Here is a 17,614-nt window from a genome sequence, read left to right on the forward strand (position 1 = left end):
TTGATCTTTACAGTTATCATGTCACGTGACCGTCATAATCATCATCATGACGAAGTTTGCAAATCACAAAATGATATTTGCAAATAGCATAAAGATGTTTGCTCAAAACGTAATGAACCGAACAAACACATCATATAAACATTATGAGAAAAGCACATCACCTAGTGACATAAAAATTCACATTACTTAAGGATGAATGTACATGACATAATAAGACAATCACATCATGAAGTGATCAGTGCACGCCATATAATTAAAGAAACACTTCACATAATAATGAATGTTAATGACATGGTGATTAGTGGTCATGTCATAATGAGAGAAGCACATCACATAGTGATATACATGTATACACAATCACTAAATCACAAAAGAACATGAGATGGCGGTTTAGCCGTTCCATATCTTCCCATTTTCTAATTGTTCTCGATGGGACCCATTTTCGTATACAACTAAATCCCAACACACATTGTACATTTGGTTCGTACCAAACTCCTAGCAGTATCGGATTGTTTTATCTCGCTCTGAATGCTAGTTACAATTCCTTGATTTTTATTTTGTGATAAATCTTTAGAAAGCGCTGTTTTCTATTTACGTTCTAAATGACGCATGTCATTGTGTCACAAAGAATTTTACGTCATATCTAATTATAATATGTGAAGACATGTTACCCGTTCATATGATTTATTTAAATTTACATGAATTCTGAGAGATATTACAGGTAAATAGATGTGTTGAAGATTCCCGAGTCAACATTTGGGTGCCATGTTGTTGATAACATTGTGATTCGCCGCTGTAACTCTAATGCATTACATAAAATGATCGAATGTCATTTTTTGAGTAATGAAAGAGCTCAACTGAAATGATTAAAATCACACGGTTTTCCCATAAAGCAGTACCCACCCCATACTCACAGTAAGGATTTATTGTTGTATAAATTTCACACAGGTGTCATTCTACATTATAGGTAACCGACACCTTTTCCAATCTTGTGAATCACACAGACAATGTACAGGAACTTATGGGGCACGGGAATGTAAGGTCATCGCTGGTATAAAAATGTGTCACTGTCCGAATAATCACAGAGTCGTTCGAAACTTTTGTTGGAAAGGTTTGATGTATATCATAAGTTTGTAACGATAATGTAATACTAAAATGGGAGGGATATCATCAAATTATTCTAAATTATAATGATCAAAGGTAAACATGAGTTCATATTTGTTGGCATGTTAATAGTTGGGTCAGTCATAGGGGAGACGTGTACAATCAATGAAGAATGTACCGGTACACAAAATGGCGGAAGATGTGTCTACAACGAGGGTACACGGACTCAAATATGTGCCTGCGATGCCGATTTTCTAAGAAATGGTTCATATTGTTTACCAGGTTGGCCATTTTTGCAAGAAGAAATTTATTCGCTTTTGCATTTTTATATACGTTCATTCTTGAAAAGATGTTTATTTTATACTTGTACTATAGTCAACAAAACTCTGTTTGAGACTTGTGAAGTAGATGATCAGTGCAATGGAATGTTGGGTTTGGGGATCTGCAGAACAGTTGGTGATCAGAAGGTGTGTGTCTGTGGACCTGAATACATAGAGGATATGGCTTCTTTAACATGTCGGAAAGGTATGAGAAAATAGGAAAATAAGAAATCACGTGCAATATAACGAACCCAAAATATTGTTGAGTGTATTTCAATATATAGGTAGCAAGCTGCTTAGAACAAAAATATGTGTTAAAAATTATATCAAAATATACATGAAACATAAAATATACCAAACGCACCCTAAACCTACTGAAGATGAGTAGTAACTCGACACATCTTATTGTTGGTTATTTTATGCAGTGATAGCATATTATTTCCATAAAAATCTGAAAGTGAAAACAAATTTCGAAGTATTATCCTGAAATTTTCAATAGAATGTGCGTTGTGAAATAAGTACAAATACACCTTTTTTAATATGCTTCCTCATATGGACATTAGGGAATCTCGTTGATGAGGAATTAAATATAGGTGTTTCACTGTGATTAGGAAAAAAACATAAGTACAGGAAACATAAGAAAAATGGTTTCGTCAACATCTCGTATTAGTTTGTTACTCATTGATCATGAGCATTGTAGGATTAATCTGGTTCGTCCCAATTCTGAATAGAAATAGCACTATGTAAAATTTGATGATATACAAATTATATCAAATTATCAGTTGAGAAGAAAATATTTGAGGAGTGCACAATGGATGCCCAATGCACTGGGACAAAGAATGCAGATGTCTGTAAATACAATAAGGAGAGCCAAACTAACAGCTGTGCTTGCAAGGATGGATTTGAATGGATGAATGCATTATGCGTACCAAGTAAGACAATGTAGAATTTTTAACATTATCCATTGGCCATAAACTAAGATTTACAATTGATTGAATTATGAACATTCATTTGAACATTATGTTGTTTGTACTAGGAGTGATATTACATGTAATTAATTCGCACTAATATAGTGAACCTACATTGCTTAATTGACCCTGCCATCAGAAATGACAACCAATGTTTTCTTTTTAATGCACTGCTTCGTTTCTCGAATATTTCGTTTTGGCGATATTCAATGGTCAGTTGTTGATACAGTCGTTGAATACAGCATAAACAATCAAAGAAGTATTCCTAACTTCCACCTTTTATATTTCAGTTGGTAGACAGCTGCTTCAATCCTGTGAGTTTGATTTGCAATGCAACGGGACTGCAAATGCAACTATGTGTGGATTATTTGGAAAGAGATCACTATGCTTTTGCGATAAAGGCATGCTTGAGTTTAATGGGGCGTGTATCGAAGGTAAGATATATATATATATATATATATATATATATATATATATATATATATATATAGAGAGAGAGAGAGAGAGAGAGAGAGAGAGTTATTTATATCTCCCAACTTCTGAAATTGATAATGTAATCAACAGTAGCAGAAATATTGTTTTGGATTAGATTGATAGTTACAGTTGTCCATATCGAGATACGAAATGTCAACGACGGGAACTGATCAATCGTTTCCTACTTTAAGGCGCCATTTTATTTTTTATCTCAAAATATTGGCATAGGATATTAAACTTTCAAAATTTGAAAACATTTGCAACTGTAGTGTTTTGGTAGATGATAGGATGGTGTTTTAATCCCCCTTATTGTATTCAGTGTAATTAGTGTTAACATATTTTTTTACATTGCTACTGATACGCTATCAGCTGGTAAAGGTTTTGGTGAATCATGTGAAATTGACAGACAGTGTACAGAAACACTACATGCTGGTTTTTGTGGTGAAAATAGTTCGTGTTCCTGTGATAGAGGGTTCATCAGAGAAGACAAAGACTGTATTAAAGGTAAGGTTTGAGAATAATTTCATGAAATAGTAATAAGTATCAATATTATATATAAATTTTCTAATGATGTATTTCTTCAATGCTACACGTAGTTTTAAAACGAAAAAAGAAAATCTACATAATGGTTACTTTGAAAGGGAATATTCGATTTCAATTTTCCATTTAAAAGTCAACGCTACAAGTTTTGGAATAATTGAAACGTTTTCATAATGATTCAAATCCAAATGCCCCATAAATGCTCAGAGTTTTTCCTCCAATTCATTTAAAATTGCTGGACCTATCAAGCATTATGAGTCAGAATTCCTATGATGACTACCTAGTTGGCAAAATGCAAACTTGTCAGGGTTGATATTTTTTATTTGGTATTGTATTAGGGTCAGAATAAACCGAAATCCAGGAACAGAAAAAGATTTAACAATTTTGTGCAATGATTTACAGGGAAATTTAGCGAGGCATGGATAGTGACTTAAATGAATTAAAGTATACAAAGGAATGATTGTTGTTTGCCTACCGTTGAGTTGAATTCACTCCTCATATCATAATCCTGTTTGGAACCCGTCGAAATCAGCCGTAAAGTCCAGATCCCAGTTACGTAATATCCATCAATAGGTCACATCCATCGATAGATGAAATAAAGTAAAACCATTTACACAACACTTTGATACATGATTTGAAAGACGAAGCAAAACATAATCCTAGGTTTTCATTGTATGTTCACTTCCACTTCTGCTTCATACTTAAATATTTTATTGAAAGTAGACATTAACGGGAAACCGATCATTCAAATGTATGAGAAACGGGATGATTTCAGCTTCTCCATTGTTAACTTTTCATATTTATGTAGCAATATTCCGTTGTCACCTGCATATGGTGTTTATATATCTCAACTGATTCGATATGCAAGAGCTTGTTCTGTGTATGATCAGTTTTTAAATCAAGGAAAGCTACTGACAAACAATTTGATGATACAAGGGTTTCAACAGTTTCGATTAAAAGTCAGCATTTTACAAATTCTATGGTCGTTATACGATATAGTCTGTTAGTACATTATCACAACAGTAATTCAAAGGAACTTGATTTTAATTCCATTTCTGGTTTTCTAGTTATGCTAAAGGTTCTCTTTCCAATTGTTTTGAAAATAGGTTTCAGATAAAATAACACCGACATTATACATCAAAATAATTCTGTATAATATTTTGTACTCGAACATATACCTTTTTATGTCCCGATTAGTAAATCCAACACACCAATCTTTCTCATAATTACTTGTAAAAATCACCCGAGCGTAACTTGATCGGTTGGTATTTATTCCCGGATGAACTGCGTCAATGGTGAGACGGTAGCTGTGTCACTTTGTTGTATAATGACACGTGTTCGATGTGGATTACTCATACTAGTAACTTACCTATGGCATGGATACAGGACCGCGGTAAGTATATCTTTTACCTTTACAGTTAATTTGCAGTGTATCTTTGTTCATTTAACAGTTTGTATATACTCCTTCTTATATTTGAACTTGACCAGTACTCGCCATTTTACCTGTATATGCGGTGGCGTAAGAATGTAAATCTATCGTTACATTATGTAGATATTTCTCTATTATATAGGTAGTTTTCAGTGTGTTTTGTAAATTTCTTGTGACATTTAAATATTTCTTCTATATACCTGGGCGGAAGTCAATGAACGGGTGTAATGCATGGTCTGCTATTTCTGTAAATATCAATGTTAGCGTTTACATATACAATCGTTTTGATATTTACTTTTCGTTATACAACTTCATTATTTTCGCAATTTGATACAATATTTAGTTGCCTATATTGATGATAGTTGCAATATTTTAGAGTCATGGATAGTTGCTGAATTGAATCGGATGAGGGAATCAATGCTAAATTATTGGACCGTGTGTCGACGGAAATCCACGGGTGGATTATTTGACCCTATATTACCGGGAATCCATGAGTATCTAGCAGTTGGATTCAGTCCCAAGAGGAGGGGAATCTCAACCACTACAATCAAGAACTGCTAGGGTTCGCAGCTAAGTGACGATTGCGGTTCGGCTTTGTAGAACTTTATCATATTAGCATATATTCTGTATCTAATTCTTGTCATGGATATCTAGACCGGGGATGCTTACTCCTCCTAGGCACCTCATCCCACCTCTGGTGTGTCCAGGGGTCCGTGTTTGCCCAACTATCTATTTTGTATTGCTTGTAGGAGTTATGAGATTGATCACTTTCGTTATTTTCACCTTGCACATTGATGAACTCGAAGATGATGGCAATGAACAGTGGCAGTTAACTGTTTAAAGAGACTATTAATATTTTTTCAATATAAATTTTCATTTGTTTCTTTTTGTAAATAGATTTTGTTGTTCAAAGTTGTGTTATTGTTTAATTAGAGATAGCCTTGCTTGCCCCAAATGATATCCCAATCAGCAAAAATGTGAAAAAAGTGAGCATTGATCAGTCTCATAACTCTTATAAGGAAGAAAAGATTAAATTGGGCAAACATGGGTCCCTCGACATACCAGTGGGATCATATGCTGTTCTGTTACAATGTAGCAGCTCTGTTGATGAGATATCTCATTTCTTGACGGGACCAAACCATGTCATCTTCCGTCGTTTAACTGTCCCAGCAATGGTGCTTGAGGATCAACAAGGTAGCTGATCATGTTCTTCTCATAGTCATTGGTCTTGTCCTCCTTTAAAGAGATGTGTGTCAGTCGTCTCAAGCGCTTGGTTTTCAATGCTTTGATTCTGTTCTCTGTTTCAGATTCAATGTCGGACATTCACATCGCTATTGACTTGCTAAGCAGTGTGTGTGGTATATGAATTTGCTCTACTTTACTTTGTTCAGTCTGACAGTTGTAGCAATTACAGAATTGATCCTATTTCGGATTTCTGCTGTGCAGGTGTCATCTTTGGACAAGGTTGATCCTAGGTACTTGAAGCTGGTTACTTCCTCCAAGGGCTCACCATTAATGGTTATGTTGGCACTCATGTTATTGAGCTGTTGACCATGGTCACTGTACGCCTCTGACTGGAATTTTTATGTTATTCAAACCTTCATCTGTGAAATTTTGAAATAACTACATTTACTTTTAGGTGGATGGAATCAAGGTATGTAAAAATTTTACTAGGTCTTGGTTTATTTATTTTTTAAAATATTTATACTACTTTTACAAGTCAAAAGGATTATGACAATTTCTGATGACTGAACCTTTATATTATTTCAATTATCATATCATTACCATTTTAGATATGATATATCAATTCATGTTGTTCGGAGCAAGCGGACATCTGTTTGGAATATTTTGTTTGATTGGTATAATTATATGTAAATGTAGAAGAAACCCATTATCCAAAAGTGGAAGGTGCAGTATAATATTTGACTTAATTCTATGATTCTATCTATAGTTATCTATTGCACAAAGATTTAAATTATTCCGTGATAGAGTTACTTGTTCAGGATGTTCAAATGACAGCTTTGTGTATATAATTGTTTTACTTGTGTTACTTGTTCAGGATGTTCAAATGACAGCTTTGTGTATATAATTGTTTTACTTGTGTTACTTGTTCAGGATGTTCAAATGACAGCTTTGTTATATAATTGTTTTACTTGTTTTACTTGCTGCTCGTTATTATGTTTTAATTCGGTATAATTTTTGTGTAACCAGGTTTGTGGTACAGACAGATCAAGAACCCAGCAACCGTCAATCCATTCTGTATGCCGTGCCCAGTGATATTGGGAATTATATGGTGTGAATGGAGACCCCAAAGTACTTGTAGCAGAAGTTATTTTGAAATTAACATCAACTTTAATGAACACCTCTGTTTATGTTCAATGACAGACTTTCCCTGACCAATTGACAGGGAGTATATGAAATAAATCTAAAAAGAAATATATCAAGCTTCTATGTGATGAAAAGAAGTTGAAATATCATTACCCATATGCATTGTAATATATCATGTTTATTAAAGCGAGTTAATTTTTTGATCAATGTTCGTTATCTTCAACTTTCATGTGTATTGTATATTTAATTTTAAGGGACCTTCAGCGCTTGTTCACCTAGATACCCAAAGAGTAGCAAATTAATCTTACAATCACCTACACGAATCTGTGGAACAGAAAAAAGACAATGTGTATTCTGAGCTGGACTCTTGTGATGACGTGTACAACCACCTCCATGAAAATGATGCACCATTGTGTGAAGGCGTGTATGATGTCACAGAAAATGTCTTTAATGACCTGAAACACAGTTCTGATGGTGACTCTGAATCTGTTTGTCTCTATGATTTTGCTGGACCTATTAATGCTAACATGTTTTAAAGATACAGCAGGTGCACGCGTAAAGCTTTATATATTCTTTCAATTGTTGATATAAAAATCACAAAAATGATGTACCATTGTATTAGAACGTGTTGCTCTAATCAGGAAGACAATTTGATTTTGGCAGTTCTTCAACTGTTGGAATATGAAAACAAATAAATATATTAGTTTTACGACTTCTCGAATTCTCGAATATCAAAGGTGAAATTTAAAGCAGAATATATTACCACACTTAGTTTTCTGGGACGAAGGTTGATGCATGTAAACGTACCACCAAATATCAATCACAGCTCATATCGATAAATGCAGTGATCTTTTATCAAAACCCTTACAATGCAATTGTATCATTTGAACAAGAGTTCTAACTACAAAGGTCCGTCTGCTTTAGTGAGTGCAAGTTTCAAGTATAAATATACAAGAGTTCTTTACTCCAAGATCAGCACATGTATTTTATAAACGTGTATCATTGTGATTATCTGATGCATTTATACTGTGGTCTAGTAGCTATCCCGTCATAAATCGGCATTGTTAAGTTTGATATTGTGTGGTGCTTGTATAGACCTGTTTAAGACTGATTCTATGTAACTATCAAAATTCAGTGGCCACGGTATGTCACAGATTTTTATGAAACTTTGTGTGTAACAATATTATGATAGATATAAAACAAAAAGGACATGCAAAGGTTTGACTTAGCAACGGTTGCCATGGAAACCGATCCTCTAACAACAGCTGGACAAGATATGCACATGTATGTTATATTTTGAATAATCAAAAATTAAACGCTATTGTTTATAAAAACAACAATTGTAAAAATTATTTTGAGCTAGGTTCTAGCTTTTAGAATTTTTTTTGTATTTATTTAATCCTTGGAAACAATAGAAATGATTATTTTTATGATGTATAAGGGTTTGATATATGTAATTTTTAGAGAGGGATAAAATATATTTGCCCAGTCATTTGGTGTAAACTCACATGCTAGTAAAATGTATTGAATCTTACTTTAAAAAAGTACAGAAACACATTTGTGGAGAAACCAAAGGTAAACACATAAACCAGTAGTTTCCTCTGGTGCACAAACCAAAATACACCAGAAAGAGTTATTGCCCTTTGTAACACTCTCTTGTATTGGAGATATGAACAGCCTTCATTTGTTTTCAGTATGGCAGGAGGTGGAAATTGAGTTTTTATTCAATTTGTTCTTCAGAAGTTTATCAATATCAGATGCTCTTTGTTCACTTAATTCACTACCACGATCTTTATCTTCAATTGTGCTAAAGGATTCCGGTTTATTTCATGGAACACAAATCCGTTTGATCTTTGCCATAGTCACCGGACTCTAGCATCCAATCGTCTACGTATTCGTAGAAAAAGTAAATGTTGTGGAATTTAACGCTTTATTGCATCACATCCGACTAAAAAATGACCAGGGAAACAGAAGGCTGACAGACATATCCATAGAAAATATGAAAAAGCCCTGCCATGCCTGTTGCCGTGTTGGATCTTGTATTGACGTAAGTATTCTATTTGATTTAGAATCCAAATTCTAAAGTAAAGGCTGAATAAAATGTATCAGAAAATTTGGCTTTTAGTAAACATATGAGAACCCCAATTTATTTTATACTGCCAGCCAGGCTAGTCAGCTATAGTGGTATACATGTAGACTGAACATTGTAAGTAGTCCTGTCATTTACTGCATGGGTGTACAATATATGTAATAGTGTGGATTGTATAGGTATATAAACAACTCAACACCAATGGTAGGGTTCTATCAGAGTTTGTATTCTTTTCTAATTAACTCTATGTGTGACACAGAGCCAAATTTCTGGTCAGGTCCAAAATATTCTATATGCTGGTAATAAATAGTCAAATTGTACTAGGAAAATCTTCTGGAAAACACTTCTATATTCTTAGAAGACAATTCAAAATGTGAACAATAGTAAAGAGAGGGAACTTAGACAACCAATGAAATTGGAGAGTTCTATATTCTATAAATATTTACATGGTGCTATTACTGACCATTATGATCTCATAATCTATAAATAACTTTAGAGATATTTGCATATACTATTAAGTTGTACATAAAATAAATTAAAAGTAAAGACAACTTTTGTCATGTACTAATCTTCATAATCTAAATAATGAAATAATATATTTACTTTAGAAAAATATCCCCCTGTCACATATAGAATACTAGTTAAGTATGTCCCCAACCTAACATTCACTCAGAGAGTTTCCTATCACATTTACACAGAGTTCAGGATCTGTAAAAATTGGGGAATACTTATAAAATCATGTTTCATGTTGAAATTTTCAAAAGGACTAGGCTTAATTAATGTAATACTAAGTGATGACCTCTCCCTCTCTCCCCCCCCCCCCTCTCTCTCTCTCTCTCTCTCTCTCTCTCTCTCTGACTGTCAAGTTTACAATAAAAACAAACATGTGAATGCCTGTGTGCATTCTAGATAAAGATTGTTAAAATCATATATATTGGTGAGCCAGGCTACTTTCAAGTTTGTTTACCTGTGGTAACCCCCACTAATATGTGATGGTTCTAATCTACAGAAGAAATCACACAAATACTATTATGATTTAAAGTTTTCTCATATCTGTAATTATGAACTTTAGGACACTTGATTTGGAAAAATTAAATTATGAAAAATTGATGATTTTGAATTGGGTCCTGTAACTGGGCCCTCAAATTTTAATACATGTAGGTCCTGTCAACTGAAGTAAATCAAAAAATATTAAATGTAAATTGTAAATATTCAAATACTTTTGAATTCTTACTTTTTCATCCAATAATCACATATTTTGGCCAAAGTACATGACCACTATTTTATGTAATTAATGTGTGCTTTTCTGTGTTTCAGCTGTATGAGCATCATACTGTGCAAATCACCTAAAGATGGAGTTGACCAAGTTGCTGACTTTGAGGAGGTAAATATTCAGCATTAATACATACACATTGAATACATAATTTGAAATTCAAATTTGAATCCCAGTATTATAAATCCTAAAACAAATTAATAGATGTGGGGAATGTGGTACATTGGGTTTAGTTTCTTGGTTATAGAGCCTGCATGGAAACTGAATTCTCTAGAATAATCACAGGAGACCATCCATTTTTTATGCGACATGATGACTTGAAACGTTTTCATCACAACTTCCTAAAAAAAATTTATTACTTCACTTAATTAGCATACTCAAAAAGACTAGTTGTTTTGTTGTCAATGACGTACATATATATGTACACATGTGTATGAGCTCAGTATCATTTGTAAAAATGATTAATTCTAATTAGGTCAATGTTGAGAATCACTCAAGTGACCTACATGTTGCTATTTGTGTGCGTCAGTCATCATAAGACGTTAATTGAACATTAATATTTTTTCTTGATAACCACCCTTCCAATTCTTTTCAAATTTCTTTTAAGTATCTTTGGGACAAGGGGAATTAACATAGATTGTAAATCTAAGGACTCTGGATTGACGGTACTTTTAAAAATGCTCTATACCAAAATTGAGAATTTTGTTTTAGAACCAGGGTTTGATTTCTTCAATTTTATGGAGAAAACTTTTTCAGATATACACTTCGTTAAATTGTAGAGTTGGGGAAGGGGGGGGGGGTATAAGTGTATTTGACATTTATTTGTGTCCAAATTATGCAATTAATACTGAGGATTTGAGTAGTAGTCTGTTTTTAAAACAACAGACACCTAGAATTAAGAGCACAATGAAAGCATACATGTGATAAGGAGAGGGGGGGGGTGACTTCATAATAATGCCTGAAAATTCTTAACAATTAAATTTTAACAAAAATTTTACACTAGAGATGCCAATTCAAGATAATTAACATGCTTTGTTTATTGGCATCTGGTGTACATTTAGCAACAAGTAGTGTTGTTCATTGTGAATCGATAAATTGATAATGTACATGTATGCGTTGGTTGTACATGTGTATTAGGCATATCTTATTGCATGTTTCGTTGTGTTTGGTTGTTGAAAATATTGATAGAAATTGATAAGAAGAATTGCTGATATACTAAGGACATCATGATTCTGATCTAAAGAAATTGAGGACTAGTTAATATTTACATACTTTGTTACATCATGACCATACATTGCTTGCAAGAAAAACACACATGGGCCACATACATGTAATCAGTGACTAAGACATTTTGTTCAGTTATACTGTTTTCAAGCCATTACACTTAATTCTTAGAAAAATTCCTTAACTGGCAATTGATTGCAATCAGAAATTGCAAATTTTCTATTTATTCCTTACTTGACACCATCGAATGACAGTAATGTGATGCACGCTCCCTGTAATCAGGGGGAAATAACTCGTATAGCATTGTGAAAAATGTAGCTCATTGATTATATTCATATACGTTTGAAATATTTTATGGTTATACAAGATTTTTTACAATAACTATTGAAAAAGACTCGAACACAATTTATGTTCATGTTATGCATAAATCTTATTAAATCATTGACTCCTCAAAATATTATGACATCACAGGAGGGTGGAACTACCTTAAATAAAGCTGAATGCTTATGAAGGAAAAACAGAAAGGGGTACCAAAATTGCGAATTTCGAAAACACAGGGTTGTGAATGTGGGTCCAAAAGAGTCATATAGTGTATAACATGGATTTTGTAGCCCTTAGAGCTATAGTGATACTTTGAATTTTTTTAAATTTGATTAATACTCAGGTAACCAATAAGGTTTGTGGACATCTTGTTAATTTATGAGTATTAACATTATTAATAGCTCTTCAATACAGCATAAACACATGTATACAAACTGTATCAAAACATAACATCCTTTAGGCCAATTCAACTTAATTAGTAAGATTATCATCCTGGGTCACCAAAAGGTATGGGGCAGACTGTGGGAAGATTTTATTTTTTAATTTTTATTTTCTGAGAAATATATTGATGACAAACGAGTTTTTGTCAACAGAAGTGCATAATTTAATGCCAGATATATAAATCTATGTTATTTCACAGATGATTTTTGAGGGGCGGGTCACGGGGCGGGCATGATAATCTATCAACTAAGTAATTAATTAAGTGGTAAAATTACTATTCTAGCATCAGGAATGATCTTGTACATGTAAATTTAGTTTAATCAAATTGAATTAGGTGTGTACTGTATGAAAATGTGAAAAATAAGATGAACTTTTCAATATTTGTTCAACACATTTTTTAGAACTTGAAGAGCAGAAGATGCATTCCATGACTCTTATGTGATATAGAAGACAAAGAAGAGCTCTTGAGAATGGAAAAAAAACTGCGAGTTTTACAGTCAATGAACACACCTCACGACACAAGTCCATCCTGATTCAGTAAACTGTTCTTCTAAGGAAACACCATGACTTAGTTAAGATCAAGTTTTGGTGTCAGAAGACTAATGTAACTAAAACATTGCAAAATTAACCTGCAAGTGTCTTATGTGAGCCTACTGAATAAGGATTCATTACTTAACAGTTGAAGGAAAATCACTATTATAATGATTTTTAAAAAAAGATGATTGTGTTGTTTGGATAACATTGTGATCCATGTTTATTGAATAAACAACTTTGCAAAAATGAGTTGTTCTGTGTTAATATTATAAATTTACTAATTACTGGTATGTCAACATAGATTACAGTAACACTGAACAAACTTCAATAAATTTTAAAGTTTCATGCAGTTTCTGCAGTAGAAAATGACACCTATTGACTTTCTGGTCCAAAGGTCACCAGGTGCAATACAATACTCTGTACAATTGATGTCTGACCAGTTTCTTCAGAACCCTTTGATTGATAGTGATATTTCATACAGGGGTTGGTCACTGGTAGTATATGACCCCCATTGATTTTCAGGTCAAAAGATTAAAAATGGCAGGGGCCTCCGTGGCCGAGTGGTTGGAGCATAGCGTTCAAAATGACACGGCCTCAGTCGGCGCGGGTTCGAATCCCGCTCGCGCTGGTATTAAGTGAGAAAGTTTCCCAATTTACTTTCGGAAGGTTGGTGGTCTCTTCCCAGGTACATTGTATCTGGGTTCTCACTTTCACCAATAAACACTGGGCACCATCAGAAAACTGAAAAATTGTTGAGTGTGGCGGAAAATATCAATAAATCAATCAATTAAAAATGACTAGGTGCAATGTAGCTAGTACTCTATGCAATGGTGTCCCCCCCAATATCTTGGGCCTGTTGTTCAATTATGATATTTCATATGTTGGTTGGTTATGAATAGTAGATGACCCTAATGATTTCCAGGTCAAAGGTCAACAAATACATGGCAGTACAATGAACAATTTATTGGTATCTACCCAATATCTTGAGAAGACTTTTTATAGTTATTGATAATAATTTACATGACAATACAGTACATGTAATATAGCTCGTTTATGGAAATGATTGCAAAATCTACTTGGTGTTTGGGGAGGGGGGGGGGGGGTCCTACTGGATTACAGTTTATGTTTACATGGTTTTTTTTAATCACTCTAACTAATTTTTATTAATATGTTAAACTTCTCCATGTTTATTTTTTAAATATCAATTGCTCATATTGTTCATTTTAACTGAAAATGGTGTAGGTTGTATTATTTGTCATTAGTATGAATTTTTGGCAAAATGCCCAAATCTACAGTTTTCGCACTACAATAGATCATTTGTACTACATTTCACCATTAATCTTTTTATATAAATTAGGAGTCTTTGATATGGACACCCTTTGATGACAGTTGATTATGCTGTATGTATTTTCCAAATTATCTAAAATCATCAACGAAATCCAACAAAAAATCCTGTTTTGGCAAAATGCCCAAATCTACAGTTTTCGTACTACAATAGATCTATTGCACTACGTTTCACCATTAATCTTTTTATATACATTAAGAGTCTTTGATATGGACATCCTTTGATGACAGTTGGTTATGCTGTATGTATTTTCCAAATTATCTAAATTCATCAACGAAATCCAACAAAAAATCCTGTTTTGGCAAAATGCCCAAATCTACAGTTTTCTGCTACAATAGATCTATTGCACTACGTTTCACCATTAATCTTTTTATATATATTAAGAGTCTTTGATATGGACATCCTTTGATGACAGTTGATTATGCTGTATGTATTTTCCAAATTATCTAAAATCATCAACGAAATCCAACAAAAAATCCTGTTTTGGCAAAATGCCCAAATCTACAGTTTTCTGCTACAATAGATCTATTGCACTACGTTTCACCATTAATCTTTTTATATACATTAAGAGTCTTTGATATGGACATCCTTTGATGACAGTTGATTATGCTGTATGTATTTTCCAAATTATCTAAATTCATCAACGAAATCCAACAAAAAATCCCGTTTTGGCAAAATACCCAAATCTACAGTTTTCGTGCTACAATAGATCTATTGCACTACGTTTCACCATTAATCTTTTTATATATATTAAGAGTCTTTGATATGGACATCCTTAGATGACAGTTGATTATACTGTATGTATTTTCCAAATTATCTAAATTCATCAACGAAATCCAACAAAAAATCCCGTTTTGGCAAAATGCCCAAATCTACAGTTTTCATGCTACTACAGATCAATTGCACTACGTTTCACCATTAATCTTTTTATATATATTAAGAGTCTTTGATATGGACATCCTTTGATGACAGTTGATTTTGCTGTATGTATTTTCCAAATTATCTAAATTCATCAATGAAATCCAACAAAAAATCACTTTTTGGCAAAGTGCCAAATTATAATACATTGGTACAGCGGTCAGTAACACACTCTTTACCATAGGTGGATATAGGTATCATAAATAAGGAGGGAATTTTATGGGGAATCGAGATTTATGGAGAAAATTAGTTGTCTTTTTCAATTTTTTATATACCACAAGGACAAAACATGGGCAAAACGGGCTGAATTTTGCAGTTCAATTAGCCCTCATAGACTGCTGTCGGTTTCCATGGCAACGGATGGTAGAAATTCGGTGGTGGGGTTGAAATTATGTAAGATGGTGCAAGTAAAGTTAATACTGTGAAAATCAAAGAAATCTGTGACATTGAGTGGCCAGACCCTATCTGATTTCTTTGATTTTTACATAGAATTGATCTTAAGATGTAACCATTTTCTATATAAGATGATTTGTTCACGTCTGATGATGTTTCATGCTGAATTAAGCAATTGCTTTTGATTTTTATTAATATCCGACTGTGTTCTGCCCAATGACGTGTATTTCACATAACCTCGATACTAAATAGTAGATGTATAATGTTACACATAACCTCGATACTAAATAGTAGATGTATGATGTTACACATAACCTCGATACTAAATAGTAGATGTATGATGTTACACATTTGGACACTTTGCAAAAATATGTCGGTCTAAAGTTTTCATGTGATCGTCATATCTTATGAAAACTGTGAATTTTAGGATTACACGTTCACATATGATGAACTATACCTGTATTTTTATTTATTCGTGAATTTAACTTTGATAATTCTGATTCATGCAAAGTTGTCGATGTTATTGCATAAAAATTGAAGATAACGAGCAGTGATCAATGTCAAAACTCCCATAAATAATACAAAATTAAGAGTAGGGTAAACACGGGCCCTTATATACACCAGACGTGGGATCAGGTGCCCAGGAGGAGTGAGGATCACCTGTTGATTGACCACACCTCTCGTGAGCGCTATATCGTGACAAGGTAAATAGAATAATCCGTATTAAAAATCAGTATGCAATAACGGTCAACGAATTAGTTAGAAACACGTCAGACATCAATCGATCTAACGACCGGTTGCATTTACTTAAATTCTAAAGAAAAAGTGCAAAAAGAAACGTTTCCCAACAACGCTTATATGTTCGTATTAGCTGATCCCGCCTCGGGTGTGTCCTGGGGTCCATGTTTGCTAAAGTATCTATTATGTATTGCTTATTTGTCGAAATGCGCATCTGGTGCATCAACATTCGTACCGCATAAGTTTTACATTATGACCCCTGGGTCGAGGCCACTGCTGGTGGACTGTTTGTCCCCGATGGTTTCTATAGCCCAGTAGCTAAGTACTTCGTTACTAGCTTGAAAATACGGATGTATATTTAATTGCTGTTATAAAATTTAGGAATTCTTTTCAAAATTAAGGATTATCTCCCTCACGCATAGCTCTTATCCTTAGACGAATGTGTTGGTCTTTATGAAAAACAGAAAAAGTAAAGGAGCTCTTTTCGCATTTTTTGACAAAATGGCTTTATGATATACCGATATCTGATCCATTGTTTATATTTACAAATATTTTGGAATAATTCCTTCTGCTATTTAAATTATTATACTTTAACATTATATTCCACCAATTTAATCAATTTTTGTGACAGTGCGAAATTTAACCCTTTGTTGGGTTGCTTATTTTGTAAAGCGACTTCATATTATAGATCATTTGTATTTCCAAAGAATACTTTCTAGCTGCACGTGTTCAGAATCTGTAACATTCTTTAAAAAAAAAATGTCTTGTGTACAATCGTCAAATTGTCAGGTTTGGTAAAGAAAGCAAAATCGTATACCCTAAATTAAAGACTGTTATGTTTCTTTAAGAGATGTATTTGATGATTCCTTTTCAGATCCTATGTGCTCCGTTTCGAAATGTTCTGTAAAACTTGTGATATAATGATCACTAGAAATTCATTTAGTAGTGATCTCACTGGACGTAGTTTCTTTACAAAAACTTTTGATAATTTGACTTGTAAATCCTTTACGCTATTGAGTGTAACCTGTGTGGCTTAATTTATGTGGGATAAACTAAGGGTTCACTTAATAAAAAAAACCGGGCACAGATTTCAAATAAGTAATGGCGTTAACCAACTTCTTTAGAAACATTTCAATTCATAAGATTTTGGAACAAAAATACCATCACACAAACAA

General features: G+C 33.4%; 1 protein-coding gene and 1 long non-coding RNA gene across 2 annotated transcripts in view; both read left to right on the forward strand.

Annotated features, from left to right (window-relative positions):
* The window catches only part of LOC125655360 (prion-like-(Q/N-rich) domain-bearing protein 25), a 14,912-nt gene extending 7,075 nt beyond the window's left edge, over positions 1-7,837 (forward strand). Inside the window, exons 7-16 of the mRNA XM_056143292.1 lie at positions 968-1,111; positions 1,237-1,386; positions 1,480-1,629; positions 2,207-2,356; positions 2,683-2,826; positions 3,236-3,370; positions 6,475-6,489; positions 6,629-6,743; positions 7,047-7,148; positions 7,418-7,837. Coding sequence (XP_055999267.1) covers positions 968-1,111; positions 1,237-1,386; positions 1,480-1,629; positions 2,207-2,356; positions 2,683-2,826; positions 3,236-3,370; positions 6,475-6,489; positions 6,629-6,743; positions 7,047-7,134 — 1,091 coding nt within the window. The 3' untranslated portion in view covers positions 7,135-7,148; positions 7,418-7,837. The remainder of the gene's footprint in view (positions 1-967; positions 1,112-1,236; positions 1,387-1,479; positions 1,630-2,206; positions 2,357-2,682; positions 2,827-3,235; positions 3,371-6,474; positions 6,490-6,628; positions 6,744-7,046; positions 7,149-7,417) is intronic.
* A 742-nt stretch (positions 7,838-8,579) lies between these two features.
* Positions 8,580-13,291, forward strand: LOC125677406 (uncharacterized). Its single transcript, XR_008796617.1, has 3 exons — positions 8,580-9,210; positions 10,570-10,636; positions 12,913-13,291. It is a non-coding gene; the product is annotated as an uncharacterized LOC125677406 (long non-coding RNA).
* Positions 13,292-17,614: the final 4,323 nt, after the last annotated feature.

The sequence above is a fragment of the Ostrea edulis genome, chromosome 7, assembly GCF_947568905.1.
Source record: "Ostrea edulis chromosome 7, xbOstEdul1.1, whole genome shotgun sequence".
In the NCBI taxonomy this organism is placed as follows: domain Eukaryota; kingdom Metazoa; phylum Mollusca; class Bivalvia; order Ostreida; family Ostreidae; genus Ostrea; species Ostrea edulis.